Raw genomic sequence first — 25,014 nt, forward strand, 5'->3', positions numbered from 1 at the left:
CTGCCTCGGCCTCCCGAGTAGCTGGGAGTACAGGGGCCCGCCACCGCGCCCGGCTAATTTTTTTGTATTTTTAGTAGAGACGGGGTTTCACCGTGTCAGCCAGGATGGTCTGATCTCCTGACCTCGTGATCCGCCCGCCTTGGCCTCCCAAAGTGCTGGGATTACAGGCGTGAGCCACCGCGCCCGGCCGCAAAATTAAATTTTCAGAGGCTCAGTTTCTCTTCCATTTTCCACTCTGCACTCCCCAGTGTTGGCTGGCACCATGATGGCTGGCAGGTTTCCAGATATTACAAACAGACATGACAACATCCACAGAAAATAATAAGGGAGAGCATCTCCTGTGACAGGAGCAAGGAAACATTTCCCATTGGCCAGCAGCGTACATCTGCTTTTAGTTGCTAAAATGGGTTATATGTAATTCCTGAAATAATCATTGGTATTACTTTAAATTAGCCATAGACTCTCAAAGGTTTTAGTTAAATAAAAAATCAGACTCTTAAGTTTCATTAGCTTTTTATGTATGAGACATAACAAGTGATCCTTTATTTTAAAAAGTAAAATTACAAATATGTATAAATTTCATAATACAGATAATTTAATGTATATATTAAGACCACAAACATAATTTCACCTTTTTGAGATTAATGTTAATTTTTAAAAGCAGAAATTCTGAAATAGAAAGTCTATATTGTTAGAACATTTACTAGGAATTTTTTATGATATAGAATATTATCTGATTGTTTGTAGATGTAGGGGACAGGGAAAATATTTTTGGTCTAACCTTGTTAAGTATTTTTTCTTCCAGACTCAGAGGAGCCTACTCTTAATTTCTAGAATTCTGTTAGTTAACCTGAAGACTGAGAAGGCCAAGATTTACAATGTGGAAATGAAACCAAGGTGTAATTGGAATTTGGGTGAACATATTTACTCAATTCATTTTTTAAAATTTGAGACAGAGTCTCTCTCTGTCACCCAGGCTGGAGTACAATGGTGTGATCTCACTGCAACCTCTGCCTCCTGGGTTCAAGCGATTCTCCTGCCTCAGCCTCCCGAGTAGCTGGGACTACAGGCGTGTACCACCGTGCCCAGCTAATTTTTGTATTCTTAGTAGAGACAGGGTTTCGCCACGTAGGCCAGGCTGGTCTTGAACACCTGGCCTCAAGTGATCTGCCTGCCTCCACCTCCCAAAGTGCTGGGATTACAGGTGTGAGCCACTGCACCTGGCCTCAGTTCATTTTTACAGCACACATACGTAGCACTAAATTCAAAAGAAACAAAAATCTTATCTCTCACCTTTTCTGAAGCTTTAAAATCACCCTTTTCAGAGACAACTACACTTTCCAGCCTCTTCTGTGTTCTTGAGCAGATAGTCCATGTAAATAGCAGAGTACATTGCCTTAGAGTAGACATTCAAGATTTGAAAGTATTCCTTTACTATCTCATAATTCAGTGTTAGTCATATACCAGTGTCATTATGGATTTCATCAATAAAAATTTTGGTTCAATTTATTTTCACTATACCCAAGTGTTTACTGTGGAGGAAGGGTCTGCAGTGTCCTTGGCCACATTTAAAAAATATGGTTCATTCCGGACTGTTTGCCCAGATCTCTGCCTGTTGCACAAGAGATATTGTGGCCTCTACCACCATCACCACTGGGATTCTCTTCACCTCTCTCCTCTACTGAATTTCTTGTTTTCTACTCATTCATTCTGGTGGAAAACCCCTTCCACTTGCTTTCTTTGAAGAGTGACTTGGAAATAATTCACGTGGTTGAAAGGATTTTATTCAAGAACAAAAAACCAAACACCGCATATTCTCACTCATAGGTGGGAATTGAACAATGAGATCACATGGACACAGGAAGGGGAATATCACACTCTGGGGACTGTGGTGGGGAGGGGGGAGGGGGGAGGGATAGCATTGGGAGATATACCTAATGCTAGATGACGAGTTAGTGGGTGCAGCGCACCAGCATGGCACATGTATACATATGTAACTAACCTGCACAGTGTGCACATGTACCCTAAAACTTAAAGTATAATAAAAAATTAAAAAAAAAAAAAGAAAGGATTTTATTCTACCCTTCTGTTTTTGGTGTCTCCCTATTCTTGGCCAGCAGGTTCCTAGGCATGTTCTTTTCATAGTAGATGGCAGAAACACAAGAGGCTGAGCCAAAGCATATTTAAAGTATCTATATCCATTGTAATCCACCCAAATTCTGTTGACTAGACACATGGCCAAGCCCAACACCAATGGGGCAGGGATGAGCTCTGCCAAGGGTGGAGAGTAAGGGAAGAATTGTGGGCAAATATTCTAAGCCACCAGATTCATACCAACATTACTGGCATGACTGTGAGTCAACACATTCCACTGTGGGGGGCAACTGAGCAATAATTAATGATGTCATTGAGAATAGTTTATTCTTCACAGGCTTCTTGTAATTCAGGTCTCTGCCCAAATGCCACCTGATTGAACAGGTCTTTCTTGACCACCCACTTGACTAGCCCCACCCTTCTGTCAGTCACACTGTTTCAGATTATTTTAAAAAATTTCCTCATTTCACCAAACACTAAGTGACATTCTTTGATTTTATTTATGTATTTATTTATTTTATTTTTTGAGATGGAGTCTTGCTCTGTCGCCCGTGTCTGAGTGTAGTGGCATGATCTCAGCTCACTGCAACCTCTGTTTCCCGAGTTCAAGCAATTTTCCTGCCTCAGCCTCCTGAGTAGCTGAGATTACAAGCATGCACCACCACGTCCAGCTAATGTTTGTATTTTTAGTAGAAATGGGGTTTCACCATGTTGGTCAGGCTGGTCTCGAACTCCTGACCTCAAGTGATCACCTACCTCAGCCTCCCAAAGTACTGGGATTACAGGCGTGAGCCACCACGCCCGGCCAGGCATTCTTTGATTTTAAATAATGTGTCAAAGAAAGTGACATTATTTGTCCCCATGTTGATTGTCTACACTCTTGGACATAAGTTCCACAGGATCAGGGGATATGCTTCTCTTGCTATCATTGTATCTCCAATATCTAGAGAAATGTATGGCTCAGAGAAGATGCTCAAATATTTGTTGAAGGTATAAAAATGAAAATGGATTGATTCATATTTAGACTCTAAATAGAGGTGGAGTACTGCTGCCTCCTTTAGAGAATAAAACTCAAGGCTCTGAATAGTATGAGTTTCTCATATTTAGGGAAGGAAAATATGTGAGGACTAAAGTAGAGTTAAATGCACTGAGGAACCTAATATTTATAAGGATGCAATTTGGAATAATATTACTTCCTGGATTTAATTGACTTCTGGTAATTTGAATGTAGTGTGAAGGAATCAACCCTTATTCTTTGATTCTGGAACTCACACCACACAAAATAATGCAGTGGTTGAGGGCATTGTCTCAGAGACTAAACCTCCACCACTTACTAGTAGTTTACTTAATGTCTTAATCTCAAGTCACTTAATCTTTAGTATCTGTAATAGAGATATAACAATAGCATAACCATGTCGTAGCACTGCGGAGGGTATTATATGAGTGAAAACATGCAGCATGGTTAAGGCACTGCCTGTAAGTTCTGTATAAGGGCTTCCCACAGACCTCCAGATCTGGCTTGCCAAGACTATAAGTGGCATCCAAAAGGCATGGGCAAAAGCCCTGAGTCCATACCTTTTCTGAATTCTTATATTAGTTCTAATAATTTATCTGATGATTTTTTGGTGTTTTCTTGGCTTACTATCATATTATCTAAAATATTAATTTTATCGTGTTCTTTTTATGTATTTTCTTTCTCTGGCTTTATTTATATAATTTTTTGAGATAGGATCTTTCTCTGTTGCCCAGGCTGGAGTGCAGGGGTATGGTCATAGCTCACTGCAGCCTGAAACTCCTGGGTTCCATTGGTCCTTCCACCTCAGCCTCCCGAGTAGCTGGGACTGCAGGCACAGGCCACCATGGCTGGCTGGTTTTTAAACTTTTTGTAGAGACAGGGTCTCCCTATGTTGCCTGGACTAGTCTCAAACTCCTAGGTTCAAGTGATCCTCCTGCCTCAGCCTCCCAAAGTGCTGGGATTACACGCATGAGCTGCTATGCCTGGCCCTCTTTTTCTTGCTTTAAAGCAGGGGTCCCCAACCCCCGGGCCACAGACTCATACTGGTCTGTTAGGAACTGGGCCACACAGCAGGAGGTGAGCAGTAGGAGAGTGAGCAAAGTTCATTTGTATTTACAGCCACTCCTCATCACTCACATTACTGACTAAGGTCCCCCTTCTGTCAGATCAGTGGAGGCATTAGATTGTCATAGTAGCATGAACCCTATTGTGAACTGTGCATGCAAGAGTTCTAGGTTGTGCATTCCTTATGAGAATCTAATGCCTGATGATCTGTCAGTGTCTCCCATCACCCCCAGATGGGACTGCCTATTTGCAGGAAATCAAGCTCAGGGCTCCCACTGATTCTACATTATGGTGAGTTGTATAATTATTTAATTATATATTCTAACATAACAATAATAGAAATAAAGTGCACAATAAATGTAATGTGCTTGAGTCCAAGCAGGTAAGTCTTTCCCTATAAAACCTACTCCAAAATATTGGAAGATGTGAGTTTCACTAGATGACTAGAAATCAACATAGGGAAACATCAAACATGAAAATGCAAGAAAACGTAACACCTCCAAAGAAACACAATAATTCTTCAATAATAGACCCCAATCATAAGGAAATATATGAAATGCCAGAACAAAAGTTCAAAATAATGCTTATAAGAAAATTCAACATGGTACAAGAGAACACGGATAGATAATTCAACAAAATCAGGGCAACAATGTATGATTTGAATGAGAAATTCAACAAAGAGAGAAACATCATAAAAAAGAACCAAACAAAATTTAGAGCTGAAGAATTCAATGAATAAAATAAAAAATACAGTCAAGTGCTTCAAAAACAGACTAGGCCAAGCAGAAGAAGGAATTTCTGAACTTGAAGACAGGCTGTTTGAAATAACATAGGCAGACAAAAAAAGAAAAAAGAATGAAAAAACCTTACAGGATTTGTGGCACACTATTCAGTGAACAAATATTCACATAATGGGCATTCCAGAAGGAGAAAGTTGAGGGAAACATATTTAATGAAATAATAGCTGATTTATTCATAGATGGCAGAAATAAAAAGAAATAATAGCTGAAAACCTATAAACACCATCTTGAAAACATGCAAAACTATAAAACTCACTGGTAGAGCCAATGCACAAGAAGAGAAAGGAATCAAACCTTATCACTACAGAATACCACCCAAGCAAAAATAATAAGAGAAGAAGTAAGGAACAAAGACTATATAAAACAACCAGAAAATAATCAATAAAATAACACGAGTATGCCCTCACCTATTCATAATAACCTTGCACGTAGACAGATTAAATTCCATATTTAAAAGATATAAACTGGCTAAATGGATTTAAAAAAAAAACAAGACCTAACTATATGCTGCCTATAAGAAACTCACCTCACCTATAAAGACACAAATAGGCTAAAAGTGAAGAGATGGAAAAAGGTATTCCATGCAAATAGAAACCAAAAGTGAGCAGGAATAGCTATATGTATATTAGACAAAACAAATTTTAGGTCAAAAGCTGTAAGAACAGACAAAGAAGAACATTATATAATAATAAAGGGATCAATTAAGGAAGAAAATGTAACAATTGTAAGTATATATGCACCCAACACTGGAACACTCAGATTTATAAAGCCAATATTATTAGATCTAAAGAGAGAGATAAAGTGAAATACAGTAATAGTTTGGGACTTCCACACTCTACTCTCTGCATTGGAGAGATTATCTAGACAGAAAATTAACAAAGAAATATTGGATTTCAACTGCACCATAGATGAAATATACCTAACATTTATGGAACATTCTGCCCAATGGGTGCAGAATACACATTTTTTTCATCAGCATAATAAATACCTACATCAAAAATAGAAAATTTCCAATAAACAACCTAATTATGCATCTCAAGGATCTAGAGAAGAAGAACAGGCCCAATTAGTAGAAGGAGAGAAATAATAAAAATCAGAGCAAAAATAAAATTGAGAGTAAAAAATACAATAGAGCAACGAAACAAAAAATTGTTTTTTTGAAACAATAAAATCAACAATTAGCCAGACTAAATAAGAAAAGAGAGAAGACTCAAATAAATAAAATTGGAAATGAAAAATGAGACATTACAATGGATACCACAGAAAAAAGGATCATTAGACAATACTATGAAAAATATATGCCAATGCAATTTTAAAACTAGAGGAAATGGATAAATTACTGGACATATACAACCTACTAAGATTGAACCAAGAAGAAATAGAAAACCTGAAAAGACTAATGACAGGTAATGAGATTAAATCAGTAATAAAAAGACTCCCAATAAAGAAAAGTCCAAGAATGGATGGTTTTAATTACTGAATTCTACCAAATCTTTAAAGAATTAATACCAATTTTTCTGAAAATATTTCCAAGAAATTGAAGCAGAGGGAACTCTTTCTAAATCATTTTATGAGACCAGCATAACCCTGATACCAAAGTCAAATAAGAATGCAACAAAAGAAAACTACAGGCCAATATCCTTGATGAACAGAAATGCAAAAACCTCAGCAAAATACTAGCAAATGGAATACAACAATACATCAAAAAGACAATACACTATGATCAAGTGGGATTTATTCCAGGAATGCAAAAATGGCTCAACATATGCAAATCAATAAACGTGATCTATCACATCAACAGAATGAAAGACAAAAACCATATGATCACCTCAATAGATGCAGAAAATGCAACTGATAAAATTCAACATTCCTTCATGATAAAAACTCTCAATAAATTAGGTATAGAAGGAAAGTTCCTCAACACAATAAAGACCATATATGACAAACCCAAAGCTGTCATCACACTGAATGCAGAAAAGCTGAATGATTTTCCTCTAAGATCTGGAACAAAACAAGGATGCCCACTCTCAGCACTCTTATTCAACATAATACTGGAAGTCCTAGTTAGAGCTATTAGGCAAGAGAAAAATAGCAGGCATCCAAACTGGAAAGAAGGAAGCTAAATAGTCCTTGTTTGCAGACTACATAATTTTCTATATAGAAAAACCTAAAGACTCTACCAAAAAACTCTTAGAACAGATAAACAAATTCACTAAAGTTGCAGGATACAAAGTCAACATGCAAAAATCAGTATCATTTCTACACACGAAAAACAAACTAGCTGAAAAAGAACTCAAAAAGGCAATCTCATTTTCTAAAGCTGCAAAAACAACAACAACAACAAAAACCTAGGAAGAAGCTTAACCAACGAGGTAAAAGATCTCTACAAGGAAAACTACAAAATGCTGATGAAAAAAATTGAAGAGGATACAAGTAAATGTAAAAACACCTTATGCTCATGGATTGGAAGAATTAATATTGTTAAAATAACCATACTACCAAAAGGAATCTACAGATTCAATGAAATCCCTATCAAAATTCCCATGGCATTCTTCACAACAACAGAAAAAAATCTCACAATTTGTATGGAACCACAAAAGACCTCGAATAGTCAAAGCAATCTTGAGCAAAAAGAACAAAGCTGGAGGCATCATACCATGAAACTTCAAAATACAAAACAAAGCTGCAGTAACCCAAACAGCATGGTGCTGGCATAAAGACACACATAGACCAATGGAACAGAATAGAGGACCCAGAAATTAATCCATATATACACAGTCAACTGATTTTTGTCAAAGGTATGAAGAACACTCATTGGAGAAAGGACATTCTCTTTAATAAATGTTGCTGGGAAAACAGAATATCCATATGCAAAAGAATGAAACTAGATACCCATCTTTCATGCTATACAAAAATAAACTCAGAATGGATCAAATACCAAATGTAAGACCCCAAACCACAAAACTACTAGAAGAAAACATAGGGGAAATGTTTCAGGACACTGGTCTGGGAAAAATTTTAATGAATTTTTTTTTTTTAAGTAAGACCACAGGCAACAAAAGCAAAAATAAACGAATGAAATTATATCAAACTAAAAAGACTTCTGCACAGCAGAGGAAACAATCATCAGAGTGAAAAGACAACCTAGAGAATTGGGGAAAATGTTTGCAAACTATTTATCTAACAGGGGATTAATATCCAGAATATACATTTCAACAGCAAAAAAATTTTTGGTTAAAAAAATGGGCAAATTTTTTGAACAGGCATTTCTCAAAAGAAGACACAGAAATGGATGACAAATATATGAAAAATTCCCAGCCTTATCATCAGGTAAATGCAAATCAAAACCAAAATGAAGTGTCATCTCATCCCACTTAGGATGGTTATTATCAAAATGACAAAAAAATTAACAAGTGCTGGCAAAACTGTGGAGAAAAGGGAACTCATAAACTGTTGATGGGAATGTAAACTTGTATGGCCACTATGGAGAACAGTATGAAGGCTCCTCAAAAAAAACCTACGAATAGAAGTAATCATATGGTCCAGCAATCCCACCCAGACATTTATCAAAGGACAGGATATCCGTATATCCAAGAGACATCTACATCCCCATATTTATTGCAGCACTATTTATAATAGCTAAGACATGAAATCAACCTGGGTGTCCAACAACAAATGAATGGATAAAGAAAATGTGGTATATATACACAGTGGAGGACTAAGCCATAAAAAGAATGAAATCCTGTCATTCACAGTAACATGGATGGAAGTGTAGGACATTATGTTAAGTGAAATAAGCCAAGAACAGAAAGTTAACTGCCACATGTTCTCATTCATATGTGGAAACCAAAAAAGTTGATCTCACAGAAGTAAAAAGTAGAACAGAAGATACTATAGGTTGAGAAGGGGAGAATATGAACAGATTTGTTGAAGGAGGAAAAAATCACAGCTAGATAGGAAAAATAAATGCTAGTATTCTATACTACTGTGGGATGCCTATAGCTAACAGTAATATATAGTTTCAAATAGTTAGAAGGAGGATATTGAATATTCCCAATACAAAGAAATGAAATATATGAAATGATGGCTACGCTAATTACTCTGATCTAATCACTATGCATTTTATATGTATGTGTGTGTATATATATACATAAACATCACTATGTACCACATAAATATGTACATTTGTCAATTTTTAAGTTTCTATAAGTAAAATAATAGGTTTTTAACCCCATAAAGTGTTTCATAACAATTTAATTTTAATTGTAATCATGCAAATGAATAGATGCTTAGGTGCTAATTAGGAAAAAATTGCTAGAAATAATTTTTTGAAGTATTATATATCTTTAGAAGTATTTCTCTACTTCGGAGGTGGAGGGGGAAGAGAGACATATCACTAAGTCAGAGCAAGGGTATTGGGAATACCTTGCTCTGTGTATCAAGAATTATCTGTATACTGCATAAATAATAATTCTTGAATGTATGTAGCAATCTTTAGGTATATAGATGCTGTTTTAACAAATGACAAAATTTTTAAAAAGTTAAAATATATTAAATCTCACACACACAAACACTTACAGACCCTACATGGTACCATTTGCAGTTGGAGAAATGTAATTAATTGTAAAGATGCAGTATTAAATTATAACTGCATAAAATTAACTGTAGAACATACTGTTCTATTATAATAATATCATAGTCACCTCCAGTTGTTATTGCAGTGGATGCAAGTGTTGCAAGTATTCACTTAAAACACTATGTGATACTAGTCATTTCTGTGGAAGCAGTTTGTCTCTCCAGTAAATTGCATATTGCAGTAAAAAGTGATCTCTTGCAGTTCTCATATATTTTTCATCATGTGCAGTGCAATACTGTAAACGATGAATAACAGCATGGGGCCCATACAAAGCACTGCTTGTGATATTCGAAGTGCTCCCAGGAAGCCGTGAAAAGTTATTACATTACAAGAAAAAGTTGAATTGCTTGTCATGTACCATAGACTGAGGTCTGTGGCTGCAGTTGCCTGCCATTTCAGACAGATGATTCATCTTATAAACAGATTACGTAAATATGTTATTGATAAATACAGTATGGTACTGTAAATGTATTTTCTCTTTTTTATGATTGTCTTTAAAATATTTTTCTTTCTCGGCCAGCACTTTGGGAGGCCGAGGCAGGCAGATCACCTGAGGTCAGGAGTTCAAGACCAGCCTGGCTAACATGGTGAAACCCCATCTCTACTAAAAATACAAAAAATTAGCTGGGCATGGTGGTGTCTGCCTGTAGTCCCAGCTACTAGGGAGGCTGAGGCACAAAAATCGCTTAAACTCCAGAGGCAGAGGTTTCAGTGAGCTGAGATCACGCCATTGCACTCCAGCCTGGGTGACAGAGCGAGACTCTTTCTCAAAAAAAATTTTTTTTTCTTTCTCTAGCTTACTTCATTTTACGAATACAGTGTGTAATACATATAGCATACAAAATTGTGTTAATTGACTGTTTATGTTATTGGTAATGCTCAATAGTAGGTTATTAGTAGAAGTTACTAATTGGTGGAGTCAAAAGTTACCTCTCGATTTCTGACTGTACAGGGGGTTGGCACTCCTAACCTCTGGACTTTCAAGGGTCAACTGTAGTTGTTATACTGTATTTTGAAAATTTTGCATTTTTTATTGTCTTATTGCTATTTTTTTGGTCCTCAGTTGGTTGAATCTGCAGATGCACAATCCACAAATACAGAGGGCAGACTGTATTTGCTTTGCTAGTATTTACTTTTGGTTAATGTGCATGTGTGATTTATGAATGATGGCAATAGCTATGCAGTGGCAGAAAGTTGGGAGTTTATGCCCCATAATGTGTTTTTGAAGGCAGAATACTGCTAGGTGAAATTGAACAAAACCTAAATATATAGAGAAATATACCATGTTCATGGATTGAAATACTCCACATTGTTAAAATGTTTATTCTTCCCAAATTGATATGAAGATTCAATGCAATCCTAACAAAAATCCCAGCAAACATTTTGTAAATCTTTCCAAGCTAATTCTAAAATGCACATAGAAATAAAAAGGTCTAGAATTACCAAGAGCAGTCTTGAAGAGGAAAAACTTTGGTTTCAAAGAACATCTTTATTTCTGCCTTCATTTTGTTAGGTACCCAGTAGTCATTCAGGAGCAGGTTGTTCAGTTTCCATGTAGTTGAGCGGTTTTGAGTGAGATTCTTAATCCTGAGTTCTAGTTTGATTGCACTGTGGTCTGAGAGATAGTTTGTTATAATTTCTGTTCTTTTACATTTGCTGAGGAGAGCTTTACTTCCAAGTATGTGTCAATTTTGGAATAGGTGTGGTGTGGTGGTGAAAAAAATGTATATTCTGTTGATTTGGGGTGGAGAGTTCTGTAGATGTCTATTAGGTCCGCTTGGTGCAGAGCTGAGTTCAATTCCTGGGTATCCTTGTTGACTTTCTGTCTTGTTGATCTGTCTAATGTTGACAGTGGGGTGTTAAAGTCTCCCATTATTAATGTGTGGGAGTCTAAGTCTCTTTGTAGGTCATTCAGGACTTGCTTTATGAATCTTGGTGCTCCTGTATTGGGTGCATATATATTTAGGATAGTTAGCTCTTCTTGTTGAATCAATCCCTTTACCATTATGTAATGGCTTTGTCTCTTTTGATCTTTGTTGGTTTAAAGTCTGCTTTATCAGAGACTAGGATTGCAACCCTTGCCTTTTTTTGTTTTCCATTTGCTTGGTAGATCTTCCTCCATCCTTTTATTTTGAGCCTATATGTGTCTCTGCACGTGAGATGGGTTTCCTGAATACAGGACACTGATGGGTCTTGACTCTTTATCCAATTTGCCAGTCTGTGTCTTTTAATTGGAGCATTTAGTCCATTTACATTTAAAGTTAATATTGTTATGTGTGAATTTGATCCTGTCATTATGATGTTAGCTGGTTATTTTGCTCGTTAGTTGATGCAGTTTCTTCCTAGTCTTGATGGTCTTTACATTTTGGCATGATTTTGCAGCGGCTGGTACCGGCTGTTCCTTTCCATGTTTAGCGTTTCCTTCAGGAGCTCTTTTAGAGCAGGCCTGGTGGTGACAAAATCTCTCAGCATTTGCTTGTATGTAAAGTATTTTATTTCTCCGTCACTTATGAAGCTTAGTTTGGCTGGATAAGAAATTCTGGGTTGAAAATTCTTTTCTTTAAGAATGTTGAATATTGGCCCCCACTCTCTTCTGGTTTGTAGGGTTTCTGCTGAGAGATCTGCTGTTAGTCTGATGGGCTTCCCTTTGAGGGTAACCCGACCTTTCTCTCTGGCTGCCCTTAACATTTTTTCCTTCATTTCAACTTTGGTGAATCTGACAATTATGTGTCTTGGAGTTGCTCTTCTCGAGGAGTATCTCTGTGGCGTTCTCTGTATTTACTGAATCTGAACATTGGCCTGCCTTGCTAGATTGGGGAAGTTCTCCTGGATAATATCCTGCAGAGTGTTTTCCAACTTGGTTCCATTCTCCCCATCACTTTCAGGTACACCAATCAGACGTAGATTTGGTCTTTTCACATAGTCCCATATTTCTTGGAGGCTTTGCTCATTTCTTTTTATTCTTTTTTCTCTAAACTTCCCTTCTTGCTTCATTTCATTCATTTCATCTTCCATCGCTGATACCCTTTCTTCCAGTTGATCTCATTGGCTCCTGAGGCTTCTGCATTCTTCACGTAGTTCTCGAGCCTTGGCTTTCAGCTCCATCAGCTCCTTTAAGCACTTCTCTGTATTGGTTATTCTAGTTATACATTCTTCTAAATTTTTTTCAAAGTTTTCAACTTCTTTGTCTTTGGTTTGAATGTCCTCCCGTAGCTCAGAGTAATTTGATCGTCTGAAGCCTTCTTCTCTCAGCTCGTCAAAGTCATTCTCCATCCAGCTTTGTTCCGTTGCTGGTGAGGAACTGCATTCCTTTGGAGGAGGAGAGGCGCTCTGCTTTTTAGAGTTTCCAGTTTTTCTGTTCTGTTTTTTCCCCATCTTTGTGGTTTTATCTACTTTTGGTCTTTGATGATGGTGATGTACAGATGGGTTTTTGGTGTGGATGTCCTTTCTGTTTGTTAGTTTTCCTCCTAACAGACAGGACCCTCAGCTGCAGGTCTGTTGGAATACCCTGCCGTGTGAGGTGTCAGTGTGCCCCTGCTGGGGGGTGCCTCCCAGTTAGGCTGCTTGGGGGTCAGGGGTCAGGGACCCACTTGAGGAGGCAGTCTGCCCGTTCTCAGATCTCCAGCTGCGTGCTGGGAGAACTACTGCTCTCTTCAAAGCTGTCAGACAGGGACATTTAAGTCTGCAGAGGTTACTGCTGTCTTTTTGTTTGTCTGTGCCCTGCCCCCAGAGGTGGAGCCTACAGAGGCAGGCAGGCCTCCTTGAGCTGTGGTGGGCTCCACCCAGTTCGAGCTTCCCGGCTGCTTTGTTTACCTAAGCAAGCCTGGGCAATGGCGGGCGCCCCTCCCCCAGCCTCGCTGCCACCTTGCAGTTTGATCTCAGACTGCTGTGCTAGCAATGAGCGAGACTCCGTGGGCATAGGACCCTCCGAGCCAGGTGCGGGATATAATCTCGTGGTGCGCTGTTTTTTTAAGCCCGTTGGAAAAGCGCAGTATTCGGGTGGGAGTGACCCGATTTTCCAGGTGCCGTCTGTCACCCCTTTCTTTGACTCGGAAAGGGAACTCCCTGACCCCTTGCGCTTCCCAAGTGAGGCAATGCCTCGCCCTGCTTCGGCTCCCGCAAGGTGCGCGCACCCACTGACCTGTGCCCACTGCCTGGCACTCCCTAGTGAGATGAACCCGGTACCTCAGATGGAAATGCAGAAATCACCGTCTTCTGCGACGCTCATGCTGGGAGCGGTAGACCGGAGCTGTTCCTATTCGGCCATCTTCAAAACTTTGGGATATTTAGCTTACCTTGTTTCAAAGCTTAATATAAAGCTATTTCACAGAGTGTAGTATTTGTATAAGGAAAGTTAAATATATCAGTGTAACAGAAGACAGGCTCCAGAAATAATTCCAAATATATACAACCAATTGATTTATAAGAGTCACCTATGCAAATCAATGAGGCAAATAATTTTTTATCTTAAAAAATCTATTTGGAGAGATTTTATAATAAAAAAATTCCTGCAAACTATTCAAAAATCCATCAATAGAAGAACAGATGAATAAACTATGGTATATTCATACCTTGACTATTACTAAATAGTAAAAAGCTATAAACTACTAATCTAAGGAATAACATAGCAGAATCTCAAATTTTTCTATTGAATGAAAGAATTAAGGAATAGTAGTATTCATAATGTATGATTCCATTTACATGAAGATCAAGATAAGGTAAAACACATTAATTGTAATAGAAATCAGAACAACAGTAGCCTTAGGAGAATGAAAGATAAGAAGCAAGAGAGAACTTTTAGGAATGATGGAAATGTTCTGTAAGTGTCTTCCCGTTGCAGATACTCTGAATTTTTGATGAGTTGGGGATGAGTCCTTACGTGGAAACATTCATGGAAAGTATTAGCTCTGGGGTTTTTTTTGTTTTATTTTTTGTTTTTGACAAGAGCTCACTCTGTTGCCCAGGTTGGAGGGCAGTGGCACCATTTCGGCTCACTGCAACCTCCACTTCCCACGTTCAAGCAATTCTTGTGCTTCGGCCTCCTGAGGAGCTGGGATTACAGGCATGCATCACTGCACCAGGCTAATTTTTGTATTTCTAGTAACATCGGGGTTTTGCCATGTTGGCCAGTCCAAGAACTCCTGGCCTCAAGTGATCCGCCTGCCTCAGCCTTCCAAATGCTGAGATTACAGGCGTGAGCCATTGTGCCCTGCCTTGATGTATTTATTTGAATACTTCAAAAAGAAGAAGAGTTACAGTGATACTAAGGAAATAATTATTAGTAATTAAATGGAAATACTTAGTACTTTATAATTAAATTATTATTCTAGGTTGAAAAATAAGTATGGACAAAATTTAAAATTTAAAACAAATGAAGGCATATTACACAGAATTGAGTGGAGACCAGTACTATGGTCAGAATTGTAAAAAATGAGCCTGGAAGATAATATACTATGAATTTCATGATGAATGTCAATTGCAATTTGCTGTGAGAGAGCAAACAAAAAAGCTGTTTATTACATAACAAATTAAATTGTTAAAGAGAAAAATATTGTGAAACATTTTCAGCAAATACATAGTAAATTTGATGAGACATTTTCTCTTGATAAGCAAAATGGAATAGATGAAGTTAGTTGCCTGAAATTAGAATTAAATGTCCAACCAAAATATTTAAACAATTTTTAAACAGAATCTGAGTTTGTAACCTTTTTGAGCTATAAAATGGCTCTGATTCTTGCACAAAAAAGAAATGTTGGATATAGAGATAAGATAAATTATTAGTTTGGTTGCAAAAATCTTGTTAGCATATTCTGAGAAAGACTAAAATGATCTTATAAAAAGTAAAAAAAAATTAAGTCACCTAAAAACTGCTCATAGAATACAAGATATTTCTAACAATATCATGGATCAATTAATTCAAAGTTAGCAAAAGCTTCAAGTACTCTTCTTTAGCCATATATGAGTTGTGCAATATAAGATAATTTAGCCCAATTGATACTGTGGGTACACTTTGTCTCAAAAGATCCCCAAATAAAAAAGCTGTCAATTCGCAGCCTACAAAACCAGAGTCATGACATAGATATTTTTGTCTTTTATATCTGTCAAAGAAAAATTTCTGTTAGGTATCAAAAAATATTTCTATCACAATAGATGATACACCAGCTGTATTAGGTTAAAAATCTGAATTCCTTGGAATTTCAATGCAAGAGACTGATGTCTCCCTAACTGCTTTGCTCTACTGTATAAAGAATATATCTATGAAGTATATACATGTAAATATTATGAATCACGACTACTTCATGGAACTGTTAAAAGAAATAGAGGCCAGGCTTGGTGGCTGACGCCTGTAATCCCAGCATTTTGGGAGGCTGAGGCGGGCGATCATGAGGTCAGGAGATCGAGACCATCCTGGCTAACATGGTAAAACCCCGTCTCTACTAAAAATACAAAAAATTAGCCAGGCGTGGTGGTGGGCACTTGTAGTCCCAGCTACTCGGGAGGCTGAGGAGAATGGCATGAACCTGGGAGGCGGAGCTTGCAGTGAGCCGAGATCGCGCCACTGCACTCCAGCCTGGATGATAGAGTGAGACTCCGTCTCAAAAAAACATAACAAAACAAAACAAAAAAGAAATAGAGAACGATTAATCGTATGTTCTTTCCCAATGCTCATCTGTTTAATGGTGTAAGACATTTACAAAGATTTCTCGTACTTTGAACTCCAGTTCAAGATTTTCTTTAAAGAAAGTTTTCCAAATACTTAATAATAAAGGAAAAAGAAGACAGTGATTTTTTTTCCTCACCAGTATCACATTGCATATGAATAAACAAAATCTGAAACTCCAAGGAAAGGAAAGCTTTTTTTGTGTGACCTAGTGAAAATAATAGGAACATTCATTGAAATGAAAACTTTTCACAGTATAAGTTCATAATAATGATTTTATATATTTTTCTAGCATGAATCAATATATAGAGGATTTTAACAGGACTGAAAAGCCTTGTGAAAAGATGCATGCAATGAAGAAATAGGCAATCTTAGTAAAGAAATAGGAACTATAAAAGTACTAAAGGAAAATTCTAGAACTGAAAAATGTAATATCTGAAATTAAACAATTTGATAGATAGGCTTAGCAGCAGAACTGAAATGACAGAAAAAAAGAATAAGTGAATTTGAAAATAGAGTAACAGAAGTTGTCCAAGCTGAAGAACAGAAAAAAAATACTGAAGATAAATAACAAAGACAGTGACCTGTGGGACAGTACCAAAAGATTTAACATATGAGTAGAGTAAATGCAGAAAAAATATTTGAAGTTATAATGGCCAAGAATTTCTGGAATTTGGTGAAAGGCACATGTGTACAAATTTCAGAGGCTCAGAGTACCCCAAGCAGAATTAACACAAAGAAAACCATACCTAGGCACATCATACTCAAACAGCTGAAAACCAAAGGTAATAAGAAAATCTGGAAAGCACCCAGAGAAAAAGGACACATTACATAAGAGAAAAAACAATTCAAATGATTTCTTCTTGTAATCTATGGAGACTTGAAGACCAGAAGTCGGTGATTTATATATACATATATAAAACAATATATATCTCTTTACGAGTATATATATGTGTGTGTATTCTTTGTGTGTGTGTGTATACACACACATATATTCATATATCTCCAAAAAACTGCCAACCCAGAATTCCATAGCCAGAAGAAATCCTTAAAAAATAAAGGCATTTCAGTAAAAGAAACTATGAAAATTCATCACCAGCAGACGTTCACTCTAAGAAATGCTAAGTTAAGTTCCTCATACTGTAGGGAAATGATACCAGAGAAAAATTCAGATCTCTGGAAAGAAATAAACCGCATGGGAAATAGTAAATATATGGGTAAATATAAAAGATGAGGATTTTCATCTTAATTTCTTTAAGCAACTGGGTGTAGCACTGTGTGCCTATAGTCCCAGCTACTCCAGAGGTTGAGGCAGGAGGATTGCCTGAGCTCAGGAGTTCAAGGCTGTAGTGTGCTGTATAACATCTGTGAATAGCCACTGAATTCCAGCCTGGGCAACATAGCAATACCCCATCTCTAAAAATAGAATACAGAAGACTGTTCAAATTTCCAACATGACTTTCCATGGATTACTTATTTAATTGCAAAGAAAAAATTCACCCATACAATGGAAGGAGCTGGTGGTCAATACATGAATCAAGGGATAAAACATAGTTTCACTTGTAGGCCACCTGATACTTTACAATATTAAGTACATGATACTATCTATGAAGTAGTCTTTTGAAAATGTTTAATCTGAAACCCAATCAAGCCTCTAATCATAACCTCCAGGTCACAGTAAATATAGAGGACAAAGAAACAAGTTAATCACACCTCCAGAAACAATAAGACAAACACAGCATGTGCAACACTATTTAGGTCAAATCTAAAGTCTTCAAAAAGTCTATGTCACAAAATGATGAAGGGTAGGCTGTTGACTAAAAGAGACTTAATAAGCCATAATCATATAAAATATATGAGATTAGTTTGGTTCTTGGCTTGTGAAAAAGACAGTGCTAAAAGACATTATTTTAAAAATTGGAGAAATTTGCAAATGGAGTGAATATTTTAAGACATTATAGGGTTACTGTGAATTTTTTTGTGACAATGGTTTAGTAGACATCTAGAAGATTATCTTTGATCCTAGCAGTTGTATGTTGCCTTTTTTTTAGAGGTGAATGATACCTAAAACATTCACTCAAAAAACAGGAAAAGTGATATATGTAATATATACATATATTCATGTGTAATAAGTATGATATATATGCATCTGTGTATATACATAGACATAAGACATGCATGGGTATATATGTATTTGTGTGTATATATGTGTTAGTATACACATAAAAAAGAGAGACATCAGATGTACTGAAACTAGGTGAAGGGCAAACAAGCCTTCACTGCACCACTGTAAACAGTTACCTTTTCTGTAAGGATGTAAATCTTAACATTTTCATAAACTTAGGGAAAACTTTTCCAAGTTAATATCTGTCTTTTGGCTACCTAACTGTTCATTTCTAATTTATTTTAATTGTAGAGGATGCAAAATATATGTTATCTGTATTATAGGATTTGTGAAAAAATTTCTTTAAACCACTCTCTAATTTTCAACAGCTATCCTTTCATTATTCAATAAATACACATTATTTATTCCAGCATTAATCTTCAGGGGTATGAATTCTGAATTTAAAAATTTCTCATTTAATATATTCTACAGGATTTTGTCCAGAATAAATTATATGAAGTGATGATAGAGCATTTTCAAAATATCACACTCATAGGGTCTTCCTTCTATAAAATTTATTTTTAGTAATTCTAACAATTATCATAAAAATAATTTAGTAAGCAAATACTATGTGCCAGATGCCTTTCCAAGTATTTATATTCTATATTAACTAGTTTAATCTTCACTATAGCATCATAATAGTGACAACAGTAAAAATGTGCCATGGCTAAAGGCTTTCCCTCTCATTACATTAAGAGTCTCTCACCATGGTGAAATCTTTGATGTTGACTAAGTTGATAGCAATGACTAAAGGCCTTACCACATTCTTTGCATTTCTGTGGTTTCACACCAGTATGAATTGTCTGATGTTGAGCAAGTCGATCACTGTGATTAAAGGCCTTATCACATTCTTTACATTCATAGGGTTTTTCACCAGTATGAATTCTCTTATGTTGAGAAAGACCTGAGATAGAACGAAAGGCCTTCTTACATTCTTTACATACATAGGGTTTCAAACCAGTATGAATTGTCTGATGATAAATTAGTTGAGAATTAAGTCTAAAGGTTTTTCCACATTCCTTACATTCATAGGGTTTCTCCCCAGCATGAATTGATTGATGTGTCTTAAGGTCTCCAACACGACTGAAGGCTTTCCCACATTGCTTACATTCATATGGCTTCAAATCAGTATGAATTATCTGATGTTGAATAAGATATGAATGAAGCTTAAAAGTCTTCCCACATTCTTTACATTCATGTGGCTTCTCACCAGTATGAATTCTCTGATGCTGTGTAAGTTGAGAGCCTCTACAAAAGGCCTTTCCGCAATCCTTACAATCATAGAGTTTCTCACTACTATGAATTCTCTTATGTTTAAGAAGGCTTGAGCCCCTACTAAAAGCCTTTCCACATTCCATGCATTCATGAGGTTTCTCACCAGTATGACTTCTATGATGTTCAACAAGTAGATAGCTGCGAACAAAGGCCTTTTCACATTGTTCACATTTATATGGTTTCTCACCAGAATGAATTTTCTTATGTTGGTAAAGACTTGAACGATGACCAAAAGCCTTTCCACATTCTTTACATTTGTAGGGTTTCACACCATGATGAATTTTCTGATGCAGACACATGTCGATATAATCTAAACGTTTCCCCACATTCCTTACATTCAAAGGGTTTCAAGCCAACATGAATTTTCTGATGTTCTGTAAGGTGAGAATGACGTCTAAAAGCCTTCCCGCATTGCTTACATTCATAGGGTTTCATACCAGTATGAATTATCTGATGCTGAATAAGCTGTGAATAAAACCTAAAGGCCTTCTCACATCCATTGCATTCATAGGGTTTCAAATCAGTGTGGATTTTTCGATGTCTAATAAAATGCTGGAAAACTACAAATGCTTTTCCACGTTCATTACATTCATAGGGTCTCACACCAGTATGGTCTCTCAGATGTTCAGTAAGGTGTGAATATTTTCTAAAGCCCTTCTTATATTCCTTATACTCATATGATTTCTCTCTTGTGTTATTTCTCTTATGTAGAGGAAGGGATTTATGTTTTTTGAATATCATTTGACTAAAACATCCCACTTTAGGTCTCTGTTGTCTCCCAAATTCAATTGTGTACTGTGGGTCAGTTCTGAAAATAAACCTCATAAGGTTGAAGGTTTTATTTCTTTTCCATGTCTCCTGATGGTACGCATTTACTTCATAATTTCTTTTTTCTGAAGATAACTTGTCGCTTTCAGTTGTGAAATCAAATTCTGGAAGAAAATGAAAAAACAAACAAATGCTATTTTCCAATAATAGGGGTAGGGAGAGGACATCTATATTAAAAATAGTGATAAACTAAAAAGTGTATCTGTTAGTAGTAAAAGAGTTTAGAAAATTCTAAAGTACTGCCATGCAATTTTTAAAAGGCAAGAAGGGCTCAGAAAATTATGAAAGTGCACAGGAGGATGTAAGATTTATGAGTAGGCAAAGACAAAGTCACTAGTTCTCATATTTAGTTGCAAATCAGAATTACCATAGGAGCATTTTACATACACTATCTTTTAGATATCCACTCAGACTGAGTGGATCAGAATGCACAGGAGTATGTCCTGAATATCTCTATTCCTAACATTATCACATTGCTCTCTATATAATTTTGTCAGTGGTTTGGCTTTATCTTAGAATGAAAACCAAACACATAACCATGAATAAAAGGCCCTGTCTTATCCACACAAATTCATTTCAAGCCCTTGATATCTGCTCCCTATATTGTACCACATTGCATCTTTTCAGCTGTGAGAACACACCACAAATCTTTCCCATCTCCTGGGGTGTTACATAGATGTTCCACCTTTCAGAAATCCTCTTAAGTGGCTTCTTTAAATAATTGGCTAACTTTAAGTAAATTCATATTTTTAAGTCTATATTCCATTTCCCAATTATTTGCCTTTATACTCCTTCTCTCAATTACATATTTACTAAATCTCATTTGTTTTACTACTTATTTTGTTACCCTAAAACATAGCATAGGTGCAAATCTTCTTTCAACTCCCATTGAAAAACAAGTCCCTACCATTGGTAAGTATTACATAATTCATTGTAGAATGAAATGTTGAGTTAAAAATGTAAACTGGATGAAAATAAAGGTCATTGGAAAAGACAGCTGAGTAAAATAACCATTTCATTTCTGAAAATTATGTAAAAATTATCAGGTATCTCTCCCTGACTCCAATGTCTCACTCCTTATTAATCTTTTACCTCACATTTACTTTACAGGTGAGAAAAATGCACTTCCAAAATAGCTCAGTCAAGAATATAAGTGGAAAAGGCTGATATGTGGCCATTCTGCAATAACGTGTCCCCTTAAAAATATACATGCCTCTACCACTGGTGTTCATTCTTTCCTTTGCATAGCCATGCTTTTCTGTTTCTATCTCAATCAAAGTAATCACATGTTGCATTAATTTTTACTGTAATGTTTTAAATAATGTTTTTTTAAAAATCTACAAATAATGCCTGTAAGGTTGAAGGTTTTACTTCTTTTCATTCTACACATGTTCAATCTGTTGTGTTTCTTCAATGCGTTTCCCAAATTCTCCCTTCTATTCATTTAAAGCCAAGGTGGATCATTCTTGAATTCTACAGAAATGCATCTCAGCAATTTTTCAGGAATTGCACGAATTAATATATTGAAAGGCTTATCAAAGTCAAAGCAAATAAACCTGGGGATATTGGGAAAAATAAAGTAAAAAATGGGGCAAGAGTCTAGGAAACTGAGTGCCTAGTAGTTTGCAACAAAGAATATATTGGACGTAGGCTGAAGATTGATAATCTGTGTGAGGGAGCAGCCTTTGAAATCTAATATGCTAAATGGGTCAAGTATTGAAAACAAGTGGAATTCTGTGAAAAAAGTATAAATTTAAAAAGTCAAAATAATACAGATGTTATCCTCTGAGCCAATGCAATAAAGGATAAGTAGCAATATCAAACAGCCAAAACACTTCCTATTTATAAACAGAAAGTACTCAACAACTACTGTTAGGTCAAAGACAAAATACAAACTGAAACTGTAGAATTTCTTGAAGATAGTGATAATGGAGATACTACATATCAGAATCTATGGCTTTCAGTTATAATGCACCGAGGCAAACTCAAAGATTAACATGCTTACATCTAATTGAAAATAAAAGAATTAAAATGAATAAATGAAGCATTTCATTTAAAAATTAGGCAAAACAGCCAGGCTCAATGGCTCATGCCTGTAATCCCAGCACTTTGGGAGGCCGAAGCAGACAGATTGTTTAAGGCCAAGAGTTCAAGACCAACCTGGCCAACAATGGGAAATCTAAAATTACAAAAATTAGCCAGGTGTGGTGGCACACGCCTATAGTCCTGGCTCCTTGGGAAGCTGAGGCACAAGAATCATTTGAACCCAGGAGGCAGAGGTTGCAGTGAGCTGAGATTGCACCACTGTACTCTAGCCTGGGCGACAGAGTGAGATTCTGTCTCAAAAATAAATAAATAAATATAAATAAAAATTAGGGAGACATTAGGAAAAGAACGATGGACTGCAGAAAAGGAAAATATAATACAAGCAAAATTTAAATAAAACAGTAGAATTAACACATACAAACCATTATTTCCTTTATACCTAAGGAATAAAAGATAGGAGGGAAAATCCAAATATAATGACAAGGGGGAAATGACCATCAATAAAGAAATAAAGAATGTTAAAAAAACATACAACTGTGCTAATATATTTCAAATGTACATGAAATGATGAATCTTCCTTAAAATAAAATTTATCAAAAGTGACACCAGCTAGACTTACTGGCTGGCTTCTAGCAAACAGAATATGAAAAGGGAAAAATAATAACTTTACAGTGAAGAAAAATGACGGACATCACCTTAAACAAATTTATAAGGTTAATACCCCAGCAATAAATCATGCTGATATCATGTATTTCTGATACGATATGATGAGAAAGGTACTTCTCTGGTATTCTTCCCCAAAGCCGATAATCCCAGTTTAATCATAAAAAATTCAACAAACCCAAATTGTCGGGCACTTTTCAAAATACCTGACTAGTACTCTTCAAAAAGTATCAAGGTCAGAAAGGACAAGGAAAGACAAACTGTCACAGGTAGGAGGAAACTAAAACACATGATGGCTAAATGCAATGTGATATCCTGGATTGAATCACGGAATAGAAAAAAAGACAGTGGAAAAACTGGTACAACTGAATAAAATCTATAGTTTTGCTAATAGTTTGCCTATAGTTTTGTTAACAATGTTAACTTGTTAGTTTGCATAAATGTACCATGGTTATGTAAGATGTTATCATTATAGGAACCTGTGGTACCACATTTGTAACTTGTCTATAACTCTAAAATTATTTCAAAATGAAAGTAAAACAATAACAACAAATAGACTCCAGAAGAGATGGAAAATCTAAACAGACCAATTTCCATGAAAAAAAATAGAAAAAAAATTTAAAATATTTTTCCCCACAAACAGCTGGTCACAATTAGTTAGCTCCCTGTTGGCCAGGCTTCGGTCTCTATATACTATTTCCCATTAATGTGAACTAGGGTGCCTTGGAGAAATAGCTAATTCCTAGTTCAGGGAGGGAAGATACAAGGCGAATCTGGAACCTCTTGTACTAAAATGCAAAGAAGCTTTTAAAGATAACAGAAAATAACTTGTGCTTTTAGTTATGAAACATTAAGAGGGATCAGATTTCCCCTTTTACTTTATTTTTATTTATTTATTTATTTATTTTTTATTATTATACTTTAAGTTTTAGGGTACATGTGCACATTGTGCAGGTTAGTTACATACGTATACATGTGCCATGCTGGTGTGCTGCACCCACTAACTCGTCATCTAGCATTAGGTATATCTCCCAATGCTATCCCTCCCCCCTCCCCCCACCCCACAACAGTCCCCAGAGTGTGACGTTCCCCTTCCTGTGTGCATGTGATCTCATTGTTCAATTCCCACCTATGAGTGAGAATATGCGGTGTTTGGTTTTTTGTTCTTGCGATAGTTTACTGAGAATGATGGTTTCCAATTTCATCCATGTCCCTACAAAGGACATGAACTCATCATTTTTTATGGCTGCATAGTATTCCATGGTGTATATGTGCCACATTTTCTTAATCCAGTCTATCATTGTTGGACATTTGGGTTGGTTCCAAGTCTTTGCTATTGTGAATAATGCCACAATAAACATACGTGTGCATGTGTCTTTATAGCAGCATGATTTATAGTCCTTTGGGTATATACCCAGTAATGGGATGGCTGGGTCAAATGGTATTTCTAGTTCTAGATCCCTGAGGAATCGCCACACTGACTTCCACAATGGTTGAACTAGTTTACAGTCCCACCAACAGTGTAAAAGTGTTCCTATTTCTCCACATCCTCTCCAGCACCTGTTGTTTCCTGACTTTTTAATGATTGCCATTCTAACTGGTGTGAGATGGTATCTCATTGCGGTTTTGATTTGCGTTTCTCTGATGGCCAGTGATGGTGAGCATTTTTTCATGTGTTTTTTGGCTGTATAAATGTCTTCTTTTGAGAAGTGTCTGTTCATGTCCTTCGCCCACTATTTGATGGGTTGTTTGTTTTTTTCTTGTAAA

The 25,014-nt window shown here is 36.4% G+C and overlaps 1 protein-coding gene across 1 annotated transcript in view; it reads right to left on the minus strand.

The window, feature by feature from the left end:
• Window positions 1–19,028: 19,028 nt before the first annotated feature.
• The window catches only part of ZNF404 (zinc finger protein 404), a 29,529-nt gene continuing 23,543 nt past the window's right edge, over window positions 19,029–25,014 (minus strand). Inside the window, 2 exon segments of the mRNA XM_009435780.5 lie at window positions 19,029–20,007; window positions 20,009–20,642. Coding sequence (XP_009434055.3) covers window positions 19,122–20,007; window positions 20,009–20,642 — 1,520 coding nt within the window. The 3' untranslated portion in view covers window positions 19,029–19,121.

The sequence above is a fragment of the Pan troglodytes genome, chromosome 20 (genome assembly GCF_028858775.2).
Source record: "Pan troglodytes isolate AG18354 chromosome 20, NHGRI_mPanTro3-v2.0_pri, whole genome shotgun sequence".
NCBI classification, from domain to species: domain Eukaryota; kingdom Metazoa; phylum Chordata; class Mammalia; order Primates; family Hominidae; genus Pan; species Pan troglodytes.